This window comes from Passer domesticus, chromosome 14, assembly GCF_036417665.1.
Source record: "Passer domesticus isolate bPasDom1 chromosome 14, bPasDom1.hap1, whole genome shotgun sequence".
NCBI classification, from domain to species: domain Eukaryota; kingdom Metazoa; phylum Chordata; class Aves; order Passeriformes; family Passeridae; genus Passer; species Passer domesticus.
Window position 1 is genome coordinate 12,057,527 of NC_087487.1, and position 17,840 is coordinate 12,075,366.

A 17,840-nucleotide genomic window follows, 5' to 3' on the forward strand; every position below is an offset into this window, starting at 1 on the left:
GATGTGATAAAGAGCATTGCATTAATTCCTCTCTCTCCCTTGCCAGACTAAAAAGTTAAAAATACCTTTGTTTGAACAAAAGCTCAGCTTGTTCTGAGGACAAAATGGGTGATACTGAAATCTTTTCAAAATCAGCTGCCATTTGAGATGAGCATGAATGTCAGAATAAGGCCCATTCTGTACTCAGCTACATTTTGCTGAGCCATCACCAAAATGATGGTCCAAGATTCTACAAAGCACAAGGCAGGGGTGCACATTTTGAAAGAAAGATTTACAATATTTTAGGTGGAAACCATCTCAATGGACTTTATGCAAAAAGTTAAAAGTTCACCCTAGGTCTGTAGGCATCTGAATAGCACAAGGATAAAGACCCCAAGGAAACTGCTCTCCCAAATTTGGGGCAAACAGCCCAAACCCCTACAGATATCTACATAATCCCATACACAGAATGCTCTCTGTTATGGCCACGTCCTGCAAGGAGAAGGAAGAGAAGAGGAAGGCTCCCACTCACCTACAGTCCTGCCTGGGCTTAGGGATGTAGCCTGGGTAAGCTCCCTCTGTGATGAGCTTGCACATCCTGCTGTCGCGGTCGGAGGGGAGCAGAGTGCTGGGCTTCACCAGCAGCCCCAGGCAGTGGTCAAACGTGTTGCGCTCCTCTGGGCCATCCTCCGTAAAAAAACAGTGGCCCAGAGCATCATAACCCACCACGTCCTTCACCTGTACGGACAGAACAAGGGTCAGTGTTGAGGTTTTATGCTTCAGCCACTGCATAATTAGAACAAACTTTAGTTGATGGCACTTAGGAGCCTCAGTTCCCTTTTGAACTCAGGATCTATAACCAAAACCAAAAGCAAGATTCCTCTCAGCCCCTAAGACCTTATAATCAAAGCAATAACGCTAACACTTAATTAGAATTTGTCATCACCTAGGAAATGCTCATTCCATTCCTTTGTTTGCCTGAGAAATCAGAGACTGTCTTAGCATGAGGCTGGAAAAAACACAGGGTGGGGGATGAGGAGAGGAATTAGACATTCAAATCACATCTGGGCTCATTCAGATGAGCCATGTGGAGTTACATGGGCAGCTACATAAAATGCAACTCAAAAATGCAGCTGAGATGAAAAAATGTTTTTCCAGGCTATCAGAGAGGCAGAAATTTGTTTTCCAGACAGGCTGGCTTGTTTTGGGTTTAACCTGATCGTTTTCTTCAAGTTGTTGACAGAAGCTTTGCTTGACCCTGAGACAAATCAGCTGGTGTTAATCAGTGCTGCTCTGGTTTTGGTTTGGATGTTGGTACATCCAAAACAGCCCTCACACCACTGGAAGATCTGAGAGCAGGAGTGTGAACTTGAAGCCTCAGGAGGGGACAAGATGGGAAGCAACAGCCCTTGGACATGCAGCAATTGTGTCCAACAAATCAATTGTCAGTGGCTATATCTGGGATATAGAAAATTAATTTCAGGTCTCCATTGACCAGGGCAAGGTCTGGATCTCCTGGGCTCTTTCCTTGCTGTTCCCATCAGCCCCCACTCATCAATCACCTTGGGCTCAGGAAACCTCCCTAGCAAAGGTTAACCTGCCACAGAAGTGTTCCTCTAAATGCTTCTGATGAAACAGGAATTGCCAGGGGACAAAGGACAGTATTAACCCTGATAGAAGACCTGTTCATCATGGTGTCACTGAGAGACCAAGTGCAGGGGCATTCAAGTGCTTGAATTGCTTTTGTAAACAGGCTTGAGACTTTGTCATCTTCACACCTCATTCCCGAGGCAAGGAGCACCAATTTCAAATAAAATCCCAGTATTAATGTTGAAATTATTACAAATATGTTTTCACATGAGAACAAACAATTTCCTTGCCAAATCTATTACTGGCTTACAACCACACAGACTTCTATTATGTAGCATCCATGTTCCAGTGTAAATACTCAAATCTCTGAGCACAAGTCATCGCAGTAAATGAAACACTGCTAAAATGATCTGCAAAATGGTACATTCCATTAAGCTCCCTCACTGAAATTCACTGCTAACTTCCCATGTCTAATAAATTATAGATTTTGCAAGGTTTAGCCTTCTTTATTTAGGTGTAAAACATATATACTAAACAGTACCCCCTCAGAAGAATGAACTATCCCAGCCTTGTTATGATGACTTGCCCCTGTGCCTTTTTCATGCACAAGCCCACTGCTGAAATGCTTGCATGGAAAATGAGGTGCTTGTTCCAAAATCACTCTTCTAATGTATTTAATTATTTCTTTGATTAAAACCTTGTTAATAGTCCATAATCTTACATTAACCATGAGCAATTTAGAGCCAGATAATGCCCTTCCTGGCAAAACAATTGCTGTGAAGCATAGCTGGATTAGTAAAAGCAGACACCACTGAAGCTGTTAGATAGCACAACCTCTTATTCCATGAAGTACAGGTCTCCCCTGGATCTTGCCAGACTTTACCATTTAATTTCCTTCCCCACTGGCTGCTTCTACTTTACCTTGCATACAGGGATCCAATGGAGAGTGGGAATCAGAGCAAAGTTCCGTCCCTAGGATTGCAGCTTTGTAACTAGGTGTTTTTTTGGCCAATATATTGCAGAAAACATTGGGTAACTATTGCATTTTAAAACAACAATTATGGTGAGAAACTAATTAGCCTTGTTTCCAGAAGGACACTCTATGCCTCTCAGCTAATATGAATTTACATGCAAGTGCAGAATAACCCATCAATGAGGTGAGCTAATGTTGAGACAGCTACTTCTGACAGACTGTGCAGACACACAGAAAAATACCTGTCATCAGAAATAACTGGATACTCTTTTCTTCTACACTTTTCAGAATCTATGAGTATCTCTGAAGTGACATGAGGAAAGTGACAGCAAAGCAAGCAGGAGAGCCTGTATGTAAATTACCTGCCTGTTTTCATGACAGTAAAAAAAAACTGATGCCCCTCTCCCATTTATTAAAACATTTACACAGGTACTCTACAACACTCATGCAAGAAGCAGCTCTGAAATCAGCAGCTCAGTGCTAAGGACATCATTCAGTGCTGTGCTGTGCTGAGGTTTAATAATCCAGCTGGAATTTTTATGGCTATTTCCAAAGTGTGCACATCATTAAGGCAAATTTCCCCTCAGCACAGTACACTTTGGATCTACCTAATCTCAAAGGGAATTGATGTTACCTGGGGAAAGACAGAGCTCATCTCTGTTTGCATGAATGGTGTTCCTGCATGTAGAAACAGCTGGTGCTGCCCAAGTAAAAAAAATAATAGGCAACTGGGAAATGTATACAACAACTACTGTAGTCATCAGAAAGCCATGTGGGTGTCTTTGACTATATCTGGGGGAGAAGGAAGAGGAAAGGAAGGAAATTAGAGTCAGAAAGCAGATGAGGAGATTGTGGTGGGATCACCTGATGAATCAAGGCACAGAGCTGCTGACTGCAGATGTGTATCAGAGCCATGAAACAACACCTAAGTGATGCAACTTTTGGAGCATGTTTTCTATGATGCAACTGAACAAAATTTATCAGATTGCTTTAGTTCACTGAGACTTTCTTTTCAGCCATCAGCAATAACAATGAGGTTAAAAAAAAAACCAAAACAAGTATAGGTAGAGCTTCATATTCACATATTTTGATAAACTAAAATCCAGAGGGATTATATTGACTAAATAATGTCCTAAATTACAAGATTTCTCTTGGGTGCCTCATGACAGAGGCAAAGTATGATCATTTAAGGAATTGTGGTTGTTCAATAACAACAAGAGAATCAAGTTGCTTTCATCAGCTAATCAGCCTGTCTAAATTTCACTTTGTCACCTCAGCTGTAAAAGCTTGAGCACATGGAGTCCTATGCCATGGATCCCCCGTGGCACAGTTGTTGCCCAGAGATAGCACAAGAGACAGAACTATTTCCAAATTCTCAGCATGAACCCATCCATCTGACTGATAAGAAAAATGCCAGGTATTTGGTTTGGCAACAGGGAATGAAGATCTCACATTAAATCCAGAAGAAGCTGCAGCTCTTCAGCAGCTGTGCATCCTCTGTGCAGCCAGAGGATGTGTTGATGGTGCCACTGGTGACAGCCCATCACAGTGTGACAAATGAAACCTGCAATGCTGCCCTGCCACTCTGCACATTAATTGTGTTCTAAACCCCTGTACTGGCAGCTTCAGATTGGGCAAATGCCACATGACCCTGAATGACTTATATAATTCTTACAGTAAAATGTCTCTTCATTTCAGAAGCCATGTTCATTTGGTAGGTTTTCAAGATCATGTTATAAACTTAGAAGGACAGAGGTCAAACGCAAAACCTCAGATTCATAAATAGCAGATAAAAGCTGGTCTACTTCTGGAACTGCAATTTAAGTGCCCTTTGTTCAACTTCTGTGCATTTTAATTATGCCTGGGACTCTCCCTTCCCATGTTGGCACTTCTAGAGGTATGAACTCCTAATGCACAGTGACCACGCAGGTTACAACTGCCAATTATGTTTCCACTTAGAATTCTGTTATATATAGCAGCAGGGCTCTTAACAGTACAAATTCTCTTCTTCAGGGCTTGGCATACTTTCTTTCTTGCCATTTCACTGAATGGGTGAGAGTCCTCTGCCTAGAGAAATCCTGCACCTTTAAGATTTGCTTCTTGAAGATCATCCAGTCCCCCTGGACTCTTTGGCCCTTCAGGACCTGCCTCTCAAGGGACTCTGTCAACCAGGTTCCCAAAAAGGCCAAACTCTGCCCTCTGGAAATCCAGGGCAGCCGTTCTGCTGACCCCCCTCCTTACTTCTCCTAGAATAAAAAACTGCTATAATTTTGTGATCACTATGCCCAAGACAGCCTCCAACCATCACATCACCCACAAGTCCTTTTCTGTTCACAAACAACAGGCCCAGCTTGCTTACCCCATAAACAAAGGCATCCCTAGATCTGGGAGAATCTGAACATGTTCTTGACATCTCTGGTGTGCTGTAACTTGTCTGGTAACCATCAGTCATTCTAGAGATTTATCCTAAAGGATTTCTTGCTATGGAGTGCAACTCTAACAAATCACAGCTCCATGAGTGCTTAATGCTATGACTGGCATTGCAAGCCCAAACCTTTATTACAGGAAAGATGAGGCACACTTAAAGCTTCTGATTATCCTCTTTAAATAGCAAACTCTGTGTCTGCTGAAAGATCCAACCACTCATTAGGGATGGGCTGGTCTGCAGACACTGCAGAGTGCTCTGCCCACTCTGAGTCACACACAGCCCCCAGTGCCACACTGGCAGGCTGAGATACTCCTTGTACATCCAGGGTGGGAAGAGTCAGGCATTGGCTTTAACGATAAAACACATCATTTTGCAATAATTAAGGTGCATTCATGCCATGAGGAAGTTTTTTCCCTGCTGTCTTCATCTCTGAGGCAGACACTGGAACTTCTTACCAGTAAGCCATTGGATCCATGGACTGTGACGCAGCGGGAGAAGGTGTTGTGGATGGAGGTGTCCTTCACATAGGTTGGAGGGTTGTAGCCTCCTTTCTCATCCACGTCTCCAGCCATATGGAAATGAATGGGGTAATGCCCCATTGTCTGCTGGCCCATGTATTTCAGTTCCAGACCTTCAATGTGGGTAGCCTTAAAATCAAGACCAATCTGGAGAGCAAAAGGACAGCAGTCAAGAAACACAAAAATCTGTTGAGGGCAAGGAGGGGGAACTCAGGCATAGGAAGGGCTGCATTGTATCTGCTGAAGGATTTACTGTATGGAGGGGAGTGTGTGCCTGCAGGGTGAGGGAGAGGGGGCCATGGTGGCTAAGCAGACCAGAGCTGCTCTTTGATTTCCCCACTACTGCCATAGACACATTTTATTGTAGAAGGAAAGCAATTTATATTTATCATTTTCCATGGGATTTAGCCAGCTGGGTTCAAATCAAACTTCCTGGGCTAAGCACCACCAAAATCTAGGGAAAAACGGGGATTGGGATACGGAGAATTTATCTCAGGTGCATTGATCACCAGCCTCAATGTCTGCAGGGGCATGACATGCACTTCAAAGCCAAAGGACAGGCAGCAGCCAGAGGGTGGATCTGCTGTACCGTGGGGAGAGCTTGTTTGCTCAACGGCTGATGAGGAATTTTTCCCTTCCTGCATCCTGGCTTCCTTGCTACGTGAAGGAGGAAAGGACAAGCAAAGGGCTCCAGGCTCACCTTGATGTGTCCCCCAAAGGTGTCGAAATCAAAGAAGGAGCACAGCTTGCTGCTGTACTCGTAGCACTGCTGCTCCATCTCGCCCATGACCGCGATGTTGCGGCTCAGCAGCCCCACCTCCGCCCGCATGTCCACGCCGTCGACCACCTCGCCCATGTGCAGGTACGTGGCTTTCCCTAAAGGAACCAGATCAGTCTCAGGGTTACTCTGCCAATGCTGCTGGCTTCCCCAGGGCTTCCTGTGGTGGGGCTGGCACGCTAATGAAAGGAGCAACCGAGTCAGCACAAACTGTTGGCTGCCACCTCAAAGGAGGGAAGGCTGGAGCACAGGTGACACCCAAGGTCTTGGTGAGATATTTGCAATGGAGGAAGTGGGATTTTTGGTCTTAGCTTCGTTTATCCAGAGAGTTGAACCAACAGTCTGTTAGATAAAACACATTTCCTACCTTGAAAAGGAACTGTGTACTCTGAATTACAAGCAGCTGTGCATGAACATCCAAACAAAAAAGCCCTGATGATGCAGCTGCTGAAAAGTCTAAATCACTAAGGTTAGCACAGCATTTCCCATAGTGAGACACAGGGAGCTGCTCAGATCCCACAGCACTACTCTTGGGCAAGCATCAGGCAGATCCTGCTAACACCATGGCTGTTGATGCAAGCAAGGAGCAGAGTGGGCAGAAAGCCTTGTAGGAATTGTTGCTTGGGACAATCACAGCTCCTCACCAAGTCTGTGGGCTGTAAAACCTCTGACTCCCTGGCCTCCTAAACCTCTCCATTTTAGATCCACCCTCACATCTCCAACTTGCTCCCCAGGCCTCCTCCTGCCCTAGTGCAGGCAGAGTCAATGGGATCTTCCATCTACCCCAAGCCACACCTCTCTTTGCCAAGCCAAGTTGCTCATAACATCTTCCACACACACCCTTCACCATGGAGGGGTTAAAAGCACAGAAAAACTTTCCCTGGCTTGACCAGAAAGGGGGGAAGTCCAGGCAGTGGGGATGTCTAGAAAGCAAAGTATCTCTTTGTTGTAATTTCATTCAAACATATTCCTACTACCTCCTTCCTTCCGCAGGTTTTTGCAGAGAAAAGTCAGCTGGGAAAAGGTTCACCTTACTGACTCCATTCTGTATTATTCCAGTAAAAATAAGTAATAAACTCTTTAAGTAAACACTGAACTTTGAGGAATGCTACACTTGCATGTATTTAATTTCCATTGAATCGTTCAAATCCTTAATTAGAAACAAATGGCAAGCCTGAAGCCTGGCTATTGCTGCACAGCACTTTATGCTTAAGCAGAAGTGCCAAGTCAAGGGGAGGATTTTCAACACTGAAACAATATTATTTTTAACCAAAACATGATGCTATGAATGTATAAAAAAGATAAGCAAACACCATTCACTGCCTCTTCTCCTGAAGCTGCAAGCAGTGTAGTTTGATGGCAATACTGGGGTTTGGGAAGGGTGAGTGCTCCACCCTGCTCTCCCACTGTTGCGTTGTGGGACAGGGTTCACACCACAGCATGTGCCTTCTGCCTGTGCACCTCTGCCTTCAAAACAATCTGATCTTGTGAAAAACACTCTCTGTTAACTAGGAGAGTGGTGATGGCCAAAGAGCTGCATGCTTATCTCAGAAATGAAGGGCTGCAAGGGACCCTGGGTTTGCACCTCACCCACTTTTTCAATCGTCTTCCTAGAAAGTCCTGACTTCCCCATGCCGGTGTTGTTGCCCTGCAGGCAGTGAGCCTCATCAGGTGTGTGGCCAAAACCAGACTCAACCCATCCAAAAAACAGCAGCTTTGCTTCCTTTATTCATATACATGAAAAAAGCCACTGCAGCAAGTACCCTCCACATGGGAATACCCCATGCTGGAGCCTTGAGTGAGTCTGCAAAGGAGAACAGTTTCTCCTTATGGAACCTTTTTTAAGCTGTTATTTTTCAGTTTTCCCCAGAGCTGACCTCTCCTTGATTTACTGAAATGCAGGAAGGATTTTAGATAATCATGAGAACATACTATTTGAAGCCACATCTCCAGGATTTGTGGCAGTGAAATTAGATAGGCAGTTTTGTTATTCCTGTGCTGAGCTCTAGAATAATAAATGTCATGCTTGCATGTATTTAATTTAATTTAACACCAGTCCAGACATGCAAAACAGGGTAAGCACTGACAGGAATTTTAAATACGGACTAACCAGTTTCTAAATATAACCTCTTGGGTGCATGTTTTTCACTCTATGCTTTTGCTGATTTGACATGTTTGGAGATAAAAGGAGAGACGGAAAGCAATCCCCTTCCAAAGTAAAAGCGGATTTTGAATAATAGCTCCTTTAATAGAGTTTTGAAAAACAAACCACTTCTCAAGGCAGACAGAAATTCAAGCTCCCTGCAGCAACAGGGCTGAAAGAAGCTTTTGGGAGACAGAGGCTGGCATGGCAGCCCTTGTGTGCTGTAAATGACTGCTGGGAACCAGCACTACAACATCGGGCACTTCCCATGGGACCTGGAGCACTGTGAGGGGCATTTGCAGACACGTGGCACTGCCAGGGAGCTGCCTGGGGCATGTTTGGTGGTGGGCAGGAAAAAAACCCACAAGAGTCTGCTCTGTGGTGAGTTCAAGGAGTTCACACGAGGATGCAGAGCTACAAGTTTAGGTTTGGCTGCTGCTCAGAGCTGGCACATGGAGCCTTCCCAGGGAGCAGCCAGGATATCTGAGACCCTGAGCACTGACCATGGGCAAACCCCAGCCAGGGGTTTGCAAATGGGCACTGAAGTGGTTTGGTACTAAAAAGGCAACCCTGTGCTTTGAAAGTGGGAGGATTGTGTTGCTGCTTCAGCATCCAAGGCAGCGCTGTGATTTCCCAACCACTAACAAGCCCTGAGGCCACTGATTCACCTTCTCCTCTTTTGGGTGAGGGATTGCTCCGTCCCTCATGGATAGAGACTGCCCTGCCAGCCTTGTGCCATACTGTAATCTAAACCAAACACAGCCTTGCAGTGACACAGATCACATCTCCCCACAGCAGACCCGTAGGAAAAGCTCCCTGGCTTTGCTGCTGCATGTGTCATAGCAGTGCCTTCAGTTAGCACAACGTAAATTTACAGGGAAAACTTCCTTAATATGTGGGCTTGCCTGGTGGAAGTCTTGATTCAGCAAAATATGAGCACATTCCTGTGCTTATTACTCAAGGCAGTGACTATTGAAGTCAGTTGTTGGTAAGGATAAGGTAATTATTAAAAGGAAATATACATTAAAATAAACATAGATGATCCACTTAACAAGGGCATGCTTATGTCAACAAAGCAATTCAATGCAAATGGTACAAAGGAAAACCTGCCACATGTGAACCCAGCCATAAAACCTGGGTCTTGGGCCTTATCAAACCTGGGAAGGGTGGGATTTTAAAACTATTTCAACTGCTGCAAATGTGGAAGAATGCTCAGATCTGGTGAGTTAGATGTTTCAGAAAACCCTCCCAGGTACACTCATGCATTCCTAAATCCCTTGGCTCTAAATGGCCCAAAGTGCTAAATCTCCCTTTGAGAAGTGAAACCAGCACTTGAAGGTCTGGATTTGGTGAAGATAAAGAAAAGCTGAGATTCTCCTGAAGTTTTATGGGGTTTTTTTCTTCTAAAGTGTCTTTTCTTCTCCTTTGGGCTCTCTAGGGATAAGACCCAGTACCTCATGGTCTTTTGATGTTTCCTAATCAAGTTTTTAAGGCAAATGCTAAACACAATTTGTCTGTTCAACCCACATGATCCAGTGACAGCAAATCCTCCATGGATTTTTAAATCCTTCATCCTTTTTAAAGTCAGTTCATCTCATTGCAGATGCCAGCCCAGATCTGACAGATTTATCATTTTTGCCAAGCACTTGTCATCACTGGTGGTAATGCCCCTATTGCTTATATTTAATAACAAACAAATGTTCACACTGGCACCTTTCAAATCCTCATTATTCTGAATTATCTTGCTGGGGTTTGCTGTTGCATCCCTAAGCCACAGGCCTGTAACTCAGCATGGTTTGGGTGAGTTGGCTGGTTCCTTGAGTCACACAGCACAACCCAATGTCCTAATCAGCAAATATTCCTCCAATTCACAACTTTTACATGGATAATTAAGTTTTCAGCAAATAGACATAACAGCAATCAGGCACAACCTCTACCCTCCTTAATATCTATGTAAACCTGAATGAGATTCTGTCAGCTCAGCTCCCAGGCAATGCCCCAAGGTAGAAGGAGCTCTGAAAGACTGTTAGAAATGCCCATTTCAAAAGATTCCCTGCCCTGCCCTCAAGCACCAGGATTGCCTTAAAAAAAAGAGCTTTTATCAAGTTCCAGCCAAAATGATGCCAACTTCTAAGCAGAACACCCTAAATCTCTAAAAATATCTGAATTTTGATAGTGGAGTAAATTCTCCCATCCTTACAACACCAGATGAATGCTGACTGTGAATTTGTGAGACAACTACGTGTTTATACTTTGAATTCAAAGTTCTCTGCAAGAACAAGATCACAGTAAACTCCTTATCTCTCTAATATTTGCAACCCAATAAGCAGGATTTAAGAGATGTGTGCTTGAATTCATAGGTTCACCAGTATGTGGGATAATTGGAGCAATTATGCCAGGCACGAATGGTTTTTTCATCCTTTATCAAGAGCATATAGGAGCACAAAAGAGCACTTCATTTCTGTTCCATGGTGAAACTTATCAGCATTTGTAGAAACTTCATACAGAGCAACCAAGATGAAGATAAGACTTGTTTCCCAGAGAAACTAGACAAAATACTAGGTCTTTCCTACTATCCAGTTCTATCATAACAACACAACCCTTCCTTCCTTCCTCCCTCCCTCCCTTTGCCCTGCACTTCTGTCCCTCCCCAAACCTTGTGAAGTTGGAAGATCAAACAGTTTTAATCTGTTCCCACAGTGAAAATAATCTAGGCACAAAAAATGACAAGCAAAAAAAAAAAAAAGACTTAAACAAAGAAAGCAAGAGGAGGGAAAAGCTCCATTTAAGTGAGTGACCATTTGACTGGGAGCAGGACCTGCAGATCTGGGTCCTCATGCAAACCACACTTACCCATGGGAGCCACAGTTTGTATGTCAGGGCAGTTACTCCAGTAAAAAGTGCAAAAGATCAGAGCCTGTGTGTTCTCCCTCACTTTCTACACTGAGATTTGCAGATGTCCATAGTTAAATAACTAAATCCTCCTAGAACCTGATGGCAATTGAGTATGAACTCCCTTAATTTGTTTTGAAAAGCTCTAATCAATCCACTTCTAGCCAGTAAAGAAAATATGAATTTCAGCAGGAAGTATCAAATATAAATAGGACATGAGCTAACTAATGAGTTTGACTTTTTTGGCACAATATGCTAAACCATGTCTATTAAAATACTATTAAATTATGAGAGCATAAATTATATTAAACCTTGGTATGCCAAGTGGCTGCCACACCAAACTGGCTGTCCACAAAACAGAGGCTTTCTGCCTTTTTTATAACAAAGAGACTCTTAAGTAGTTCAGATCTGACATTTAGGTTTCATTTTAAAAATAAATGGAAAGGAAAAAAAATCAAGATTAAAAGGGAAATAAATCATCATGGGGAGGAATGGTTTTATCATTTGTCTTTCAAAGGGCAAACTTTTGGAGTTCTCAGCTTCTAAACTAAACCTCTTAGGAAAATTAAGCCTTTTCACTTATTACAAATGACATCCCTCTGACATCCTCTGTATAAATGTACATGTGGAAGGCTTTTCTCAGAAGGAGCAAAGCAATCTTGCCTACCTCCATAGCAAAAGGGAGGCAGATATTTACAATGAATGTTCTTCATCAATTACAAACCTGGCCAGACACACAAGGCCAGGCTGTGCCAGGGCTGCTCACCTGTGCTGAGTCCAGGGGCCATTAATGATCCTTATTCTGGCTAATAAAGACCCATCATGGCACAGGGCAGTGGCTGAAGTTACACCATGGCCAGAGCAGCTCTGGGACCTCCTGGCCCCTAAAGGCAGGGGACAGCTCAGCCTTGCCAGCTTTTATTTCATCTAGACTGAGCTTAGACTCAGGCAGATTATTTTGTTTTCTAGTGAGGATGTGTTTTTGTTACAAGAAAGTTGGAAGTGATTTTTATAAGTGGACTAAATTTTCCCTTGATTTATAAATCAGTGAAATCCCATTGACGTCAATAGAGTTGCCTGGATATAAGAGAGGGGAGACTTTGGCCCTGGTATTCATGTAATTTGTGGTAATAAAAGGAATGTCCTAATTCTCCTAAAGAGAAACTGGAGACCAAGAGCACAATTGCTTTAACAAGTGTTTCCACTGCTTCTTTACTTGAAATTCACATGAACTTTTTTGTTGTTTTTAATCCATTATTTGTTTCCTTAAACTAACTTAGCTGCCACTGTTGCAGAGGATGAATGCAACTACATGAATTCCACAGATCCATCAGATTATGGGAAGCCCAGGACTCCTACACCATCTTTATTTCTACTGGCAATCTTCCAAGACCATCTTCATGATGTGACTTGTATCATACCAGTCTGACTCCAACAGCTCAAAAGTTGCTCAAGAAAAATATTCCGCTTGGAAATGCACCTTCTTTGAAAGCACTAGACATTTGAAGTCATAAGATTATGATACATTCAGACTGTGAATAACATTTTTCTTGGCCTAATGCACATCTCCAACAATGGATGGCCAAAGCTCTGTGGGGAGGCAGCTGCCAAAGGAAGTTATTGGTACCTTCCAAAAGAAGTTGCATCAGAGATAATGTTGAAGTGGTTCATTTCAGAGAACTAAGAGAACTCCCTGGTGCATTGGATGTTCCAAGTGCCCTCATGGTTTCTCAGAAAGGTCTTACTGTAAATGCAGACAAGACCCCTGCCTAGAGCAACAGCCAGTGTGTAAACAAAGATAAATTGACATGCATCATTTACCACCAGGCAGATGCTGCCTCTGAAAAACAGCCTCATCTACTACAGACTTCTACACTGTAAAATAATGTTTGCTTTTGTAAATTATAGAAGCAAAGTCATCCTCATCTATTCAGATAAGGGGCAGTTCATGTGCTTTTTCCATGCTCTGCTTATCAGTGTGCCAAAACAAGGTTCTAGAAGGGAAAGACAACTTCACATACTCAAGTGAAGATTAAATCTCCCACTCTGGATTTCAGTTTTATGCTCATCCTGGTAATAGTCTGTGCTTCATCATAGTTATGCTTGTTAATTGGATTCTGTGTCCAGAGGCCATTCCACAATCATTGGACTACAAAATCTATTAATCAAAAGCAATTTGTTTTGCATTTGAGTAGGTCACCTACAAGAGAGCAATGCTGGGGCTTTACAAAGGCTCCCACTCCTCCTTCTCAGGCTGGTTCTGGCAGCACCCTGCCACTCCATCTCCCCAGTGCAGGGGCTCAGGACAACTCACTGGCTGCCAGAAATGTTTGGCTAATACATCACCTCTAAGCAATACTCTCTGGAGACACAGTAAACGGGAAACAGTAGCTTCAGTAGTAAAAATACAAAACAGTATTTCTAAAATGTAAGATTACAGTTCTTGTTAAATAGAACTTAGGAAAGCAGCCAGCTGGAAATTACTTCATAGCCTTACAGTGTCTCATGGTCTGCTCCTGCCCTAGTTCCCTCTTCCCATCAGCTGTGCTCATCTGCTTTCTAGGAAGTGGTATTTCAAATGCAGTTATTCCAAATCTCAGATACATAACCTGTATCTGCTCCTCTTAAGTAAATTCACCCACTCAACAGCATGCCTGGGGACAAAAATGGATCAGCTATGAAAAGAGAAGGCAGAAAGGAACCAAAATCAAGTTAGATTGTTTTCAAGGATGAAAGCTACATATCTCAAAAGCATCTAACAACCAGCCATCAAATTCAGGTGTCTTTCAACATTTTTCAGTTCTTAGAGTTATCTCAGTGAAAATGACAGAATTTGTGATCTGCAACACTGGAGTGATAAGATAAAGCACCTCACCTGCCACCTTGACCTGGGTGGGTCTGCAGCTTCTGCAGGGCAGCACTTGGAACTCCTCTGCCTGGTACATGGAGTAGTCAGTGCTTGCCACCACCAGCCTGTCCCCAGGTCTCCATGAGCTCACATCATCTGCCAGATTCAGGATCGTGCTGTTCACGTTGGTGTCAACAGTTACCGTGAGCTTCGGCTTCACTGAAAACCCAAAATGAAGGGTGGGAAATTCAGTCAATCCCATCAGAAAAAGCTTGCTCCTTCTTTTTTCTTCCCCCCACCTCTCCTTGGTGCGCCACTGAAAATTATTATTTTTTCATGTTAAAAAGAAAAAAAAAGTTAACTCCTTCAAACATGTTTTTTTACTGGCTTTGGCTTGGCAAGCAAGAAAACAGGAAAGTATTTTTCTTTAGTTGCAGGCAGGTGGATTTTCCACTAACCCCAGGATAAATTTAAATGTAGCTCTTACTGGCTCATTCTCACCACACCCACTTAGCAGCAGCTCTTGTGGGCACTGGGTTCTGTTGTTTACAGCAGCTAAGTGGTCTTTAACCTAATGATGGTTTTTTCCAGCAAAACAACATGTGCCACCCTTCTTTTCCTGCCAGCACCAAAAATCCTAATGACCTGTCTAATGACCAGGGTAAGGACATCGGTGTTGGAATGATTAACTACAAAACGTCAGTTTCAAACCCTGTTGTCTTCACAAGTTCTGATTGACTAATCCTACGTCATCCCAAAATGTTTTTGCAAAAGACAAGGAATTTACATGAAAGAACTTGCCAGATATTTCTCACAGCCTTGCTGGGTATTTGAAAAACCACCTTGCTGCTTCTGTTATTCTGTTATATAAAAATTCTCAGTAATTTTTCCTGAGATAAATCTTCAGCCATTCTATCTGAGTTCGTGTCCTAGCCCAGCCCAAAGCTTTAGCTTGGAAAAATTACAGACAATTTTGTGACACCAGGAAGGAGCTGGTCATGGGAGGACGGGATTTCTGCTGTTCTCAGTTCTGGCTTTCAGCGAGGGGGCACATACCAGATTTGCCACACAGGAACCTGACTCTGTAGTTGTGGCAGCCCTGGCCGGTCTGGTCCTTGCCGTGGCACAGGAATTGGTAATCGTGGCCGCTCTTGTAGAAAACCTCCGTGGTTAAATCCGCTCCGTCGAGCGTCATCGCCTGGAACGAGGGTGGAAATACAGCTCAGGGGCTGCTGTGAGGTGAAGGGATTTCACCAAAACATCTGAGCCATCAGAAGAGGCCTTTGCTTTGTTTTGGGTGATGGCACAACCACTGCCTAGCAAAGCCCTGTGACTGGGCTCTCCAGGCGGCATTTACAGCTGCTGCTCACGCACAGCCACTGCTGAGGTGCACGCCTTTTCCTGTGTCTGTGCTGAGACCTTGGGCTGCTTTGGGAGGAGTTTGTGAGCTTCACAAACAGCTGCCTCGGTGCCCTAGATTTTCTCTTGCCACTGGTTTGAGGGCAGATGGAAACGTTGAACACAGATGCTTGCACCCAGATGAACTCATGGCTCCAAGCCTCTGCACTGTGCTCGTTCCATTGCTTGTAGCTAGGGTCTGTCTGAACCTTGAAGAAGAAAGGGGCTAGGGGTTTTATTTCTTCACTGCATGGATCAGTCTCTCAAAAAAAACCCTAAGGGTGCTGCAACACTGCTGCCTGTTCCAAAAGCAACAAGGAGAAAGTGGCCCTTTCTCACAGGCAAGTACCAGCCTGTAGAGCTGCCTTGAGAAAAAAGGCTGTATCATGCCAAGAAGCAGTGAGATATGAAACCTCTCTGCTGTTCCTGCAGGGTCATGTCAAATTTCACATTCTGTCTCTAGAGCTTGCATTTCTCTTGACCCTTTCACAAAAATGTGGTGCATTGCATGGGGCAATCCAAATACCATGTGCATTTTGGCAAGGCACCAGGAGAAAAGCCATCTTTCAATGAAGGGTCTGATCCTGATTGTATCACTCATGCAGGCTTTCCTTATTAATGAATCCACCCTGCTGCCATGTGTGGGATTAGCACCGTCAGCTGGAGGAATGTGCCTCTGGCTGTGCTGCTCTGCTGTTATTATCATCATATCTTCAATTTTCTCCCATGTTCCAGAGCTGGGGCAGGCCAGCTGCTATAAATCAATGTAGCTTTATAAAAGCAATGAGCAGTACCAGATTACACTACCTAAGGATTTGCCCTAAGATCTGCAGGATAAACTGAAAAATGTTTCACTTTTAATATACAAGGGAAAAAATACCAAAACACAACTTATTTCACAGAAGAGGGGAAAAAAAGGTTTGTTTCTAGAGCAAAGAATATCTTTCTTCTTTCTGTTTTAACACGCATTCTAGAAGTGGATGCATTGTAAGGAACATCTGACCCCTGTTCTGAACTAAGTTGTCACTTCTAATACACATATATGGAAGCAGAAATGAATGTGGATTTGGTAAGACCTGGCAGAAAATTATAGGGCAGTTTTTTCCTTTCTGTTCAAGAGAGATCCTTTATAACATCTAGCCCTGGAAACTTTCACTCATACAGTCAGCATTCCCATTTACTTCAATAGCCACATTCTTGTGAATGAGAACAACTCCACTGGCTCAGAGCACACAGGAACCCCAGGCTCAGCCTCACACAGATGGGAAGGATTTTATTGTCTTTTTCTAGGCAATGCTTCTGCTATAGGTAGACATAAAAGGTATATGGTGAACATATTTAAAGAAAAACAACTCATTTCTTGCTAGGCTTTTTTGTCCTTAAAGAGGTTTTCTGCAGTGTCAGAAGAGGTATCAGTGGTCCTCAGCATGCTGGCCCGATGGTATAATTATAGTGCTTAGTTCCAAACAGAATTCAAATTTCTTTCCACAGAGTTGAAACAATTGGTTCCAAGAAGTGGCTGAAAGCTCACCAATATTTTTGACAACCTGCTACAGCTGGTAGTTGCACTATCTTGTTGCATTTTGTGATTAATTTTTTAGGTTAGGGTCCATTCCAGGACCATTTAAAACCTTTGAAATTTTCATGTGGTTGCTCCTTTTAATCTTCCAGCAGGGAATCACATATTTCATGATAGCATCTGTGCTGTCTGTGACCCATCTGTACAGCTTTTCATGCCAGGAGCTGGAATTTACTGAAAGGAACTCAATTCTATCAAATTTGGCCCAGAACAATATGAACCTGTGTACAAGATCTTGTTGGTTATGTATTAGAGTGGTAAAATAATTGGTGTATTTTGTTTAGAAACAAAAATTACTGACAAGCACAGTGATTTTGGGGGTTCAGTGCCAGTCCAAAGAAGACTTGCCCCTCTAAAGTGAGTGGTAAGCCTGCCTACCTGGATGTCAATGGGCTGCCTGCAGATTTTGTCAGGATGAGCAGCTTTGAAGTCAGACAGCTTCTCCATGTCCTTAGATCTCGCTTTGTCAGGCTTCTCAAACCACTCTGTCCATTCTACATCTGGAGACAAGTGCAAACAAGTATTGTCATTTGAAAGTCAAGCTTAATGAGTGCAGCAAAAATGCACGAAGCATAATATGATCTCGGATATCATTCACAAGTTTCTTCACTGATGATCTGATTCATGCCTCTTCCTGCCAGCCTGTCAGCCACTTTTAATGATGCTGTGAAGTGCAACCAGCCAGGGGAGAGCAGAGTTATTAAAAGCTTCATA

General features: G+C 43.4%; 1 protein-coding gene across 4 annotated transcripts in view; it reads right to left on the bottom strand.

The window, feature by feature from the left end:
- Positions 1 to 17,840, bottom strand: part of CEMIP (cell migration inducing hyaluronidase 1) — a 98,525-nt gene that overhangs the window by 19,839 nt on the left and 60,846 nt on the right. For all 4 annotated transcript variants that reach the window (XM_064388403.1, XM_064388400.1, XM_064388402.1 and 1 more), the window contains exons 9-14: positions 17,505 to 17,626; positions 15,206 to 15,347; positions 14,177 to 14,368; positions 6,189 to 6,364; positions 5,426 to 5,635; positions 512 to 717 (exon numbers count right to left, since the gene is read on the bottom strand). In XM_064388403.1, coding sequence (XP_064244473.1) covers positions 512 to 717; positions 5,426 to 5,635; positions 6,189 to 6,364; positions 14,177 to 14,368; positions 15,206 to 15,347; positions 17,505 to 17,626 — 1,048 coding nt within the window. The remainder of the gene's footprint in view (positions 1 to 511; positions 718 to 5,425; positions 5,636 to 6,188; positions 6,365 to 14,176; positions 14,369 to 15,205; positions 15,348 to 17,504; positions 17,627 to 17,840) is intronic.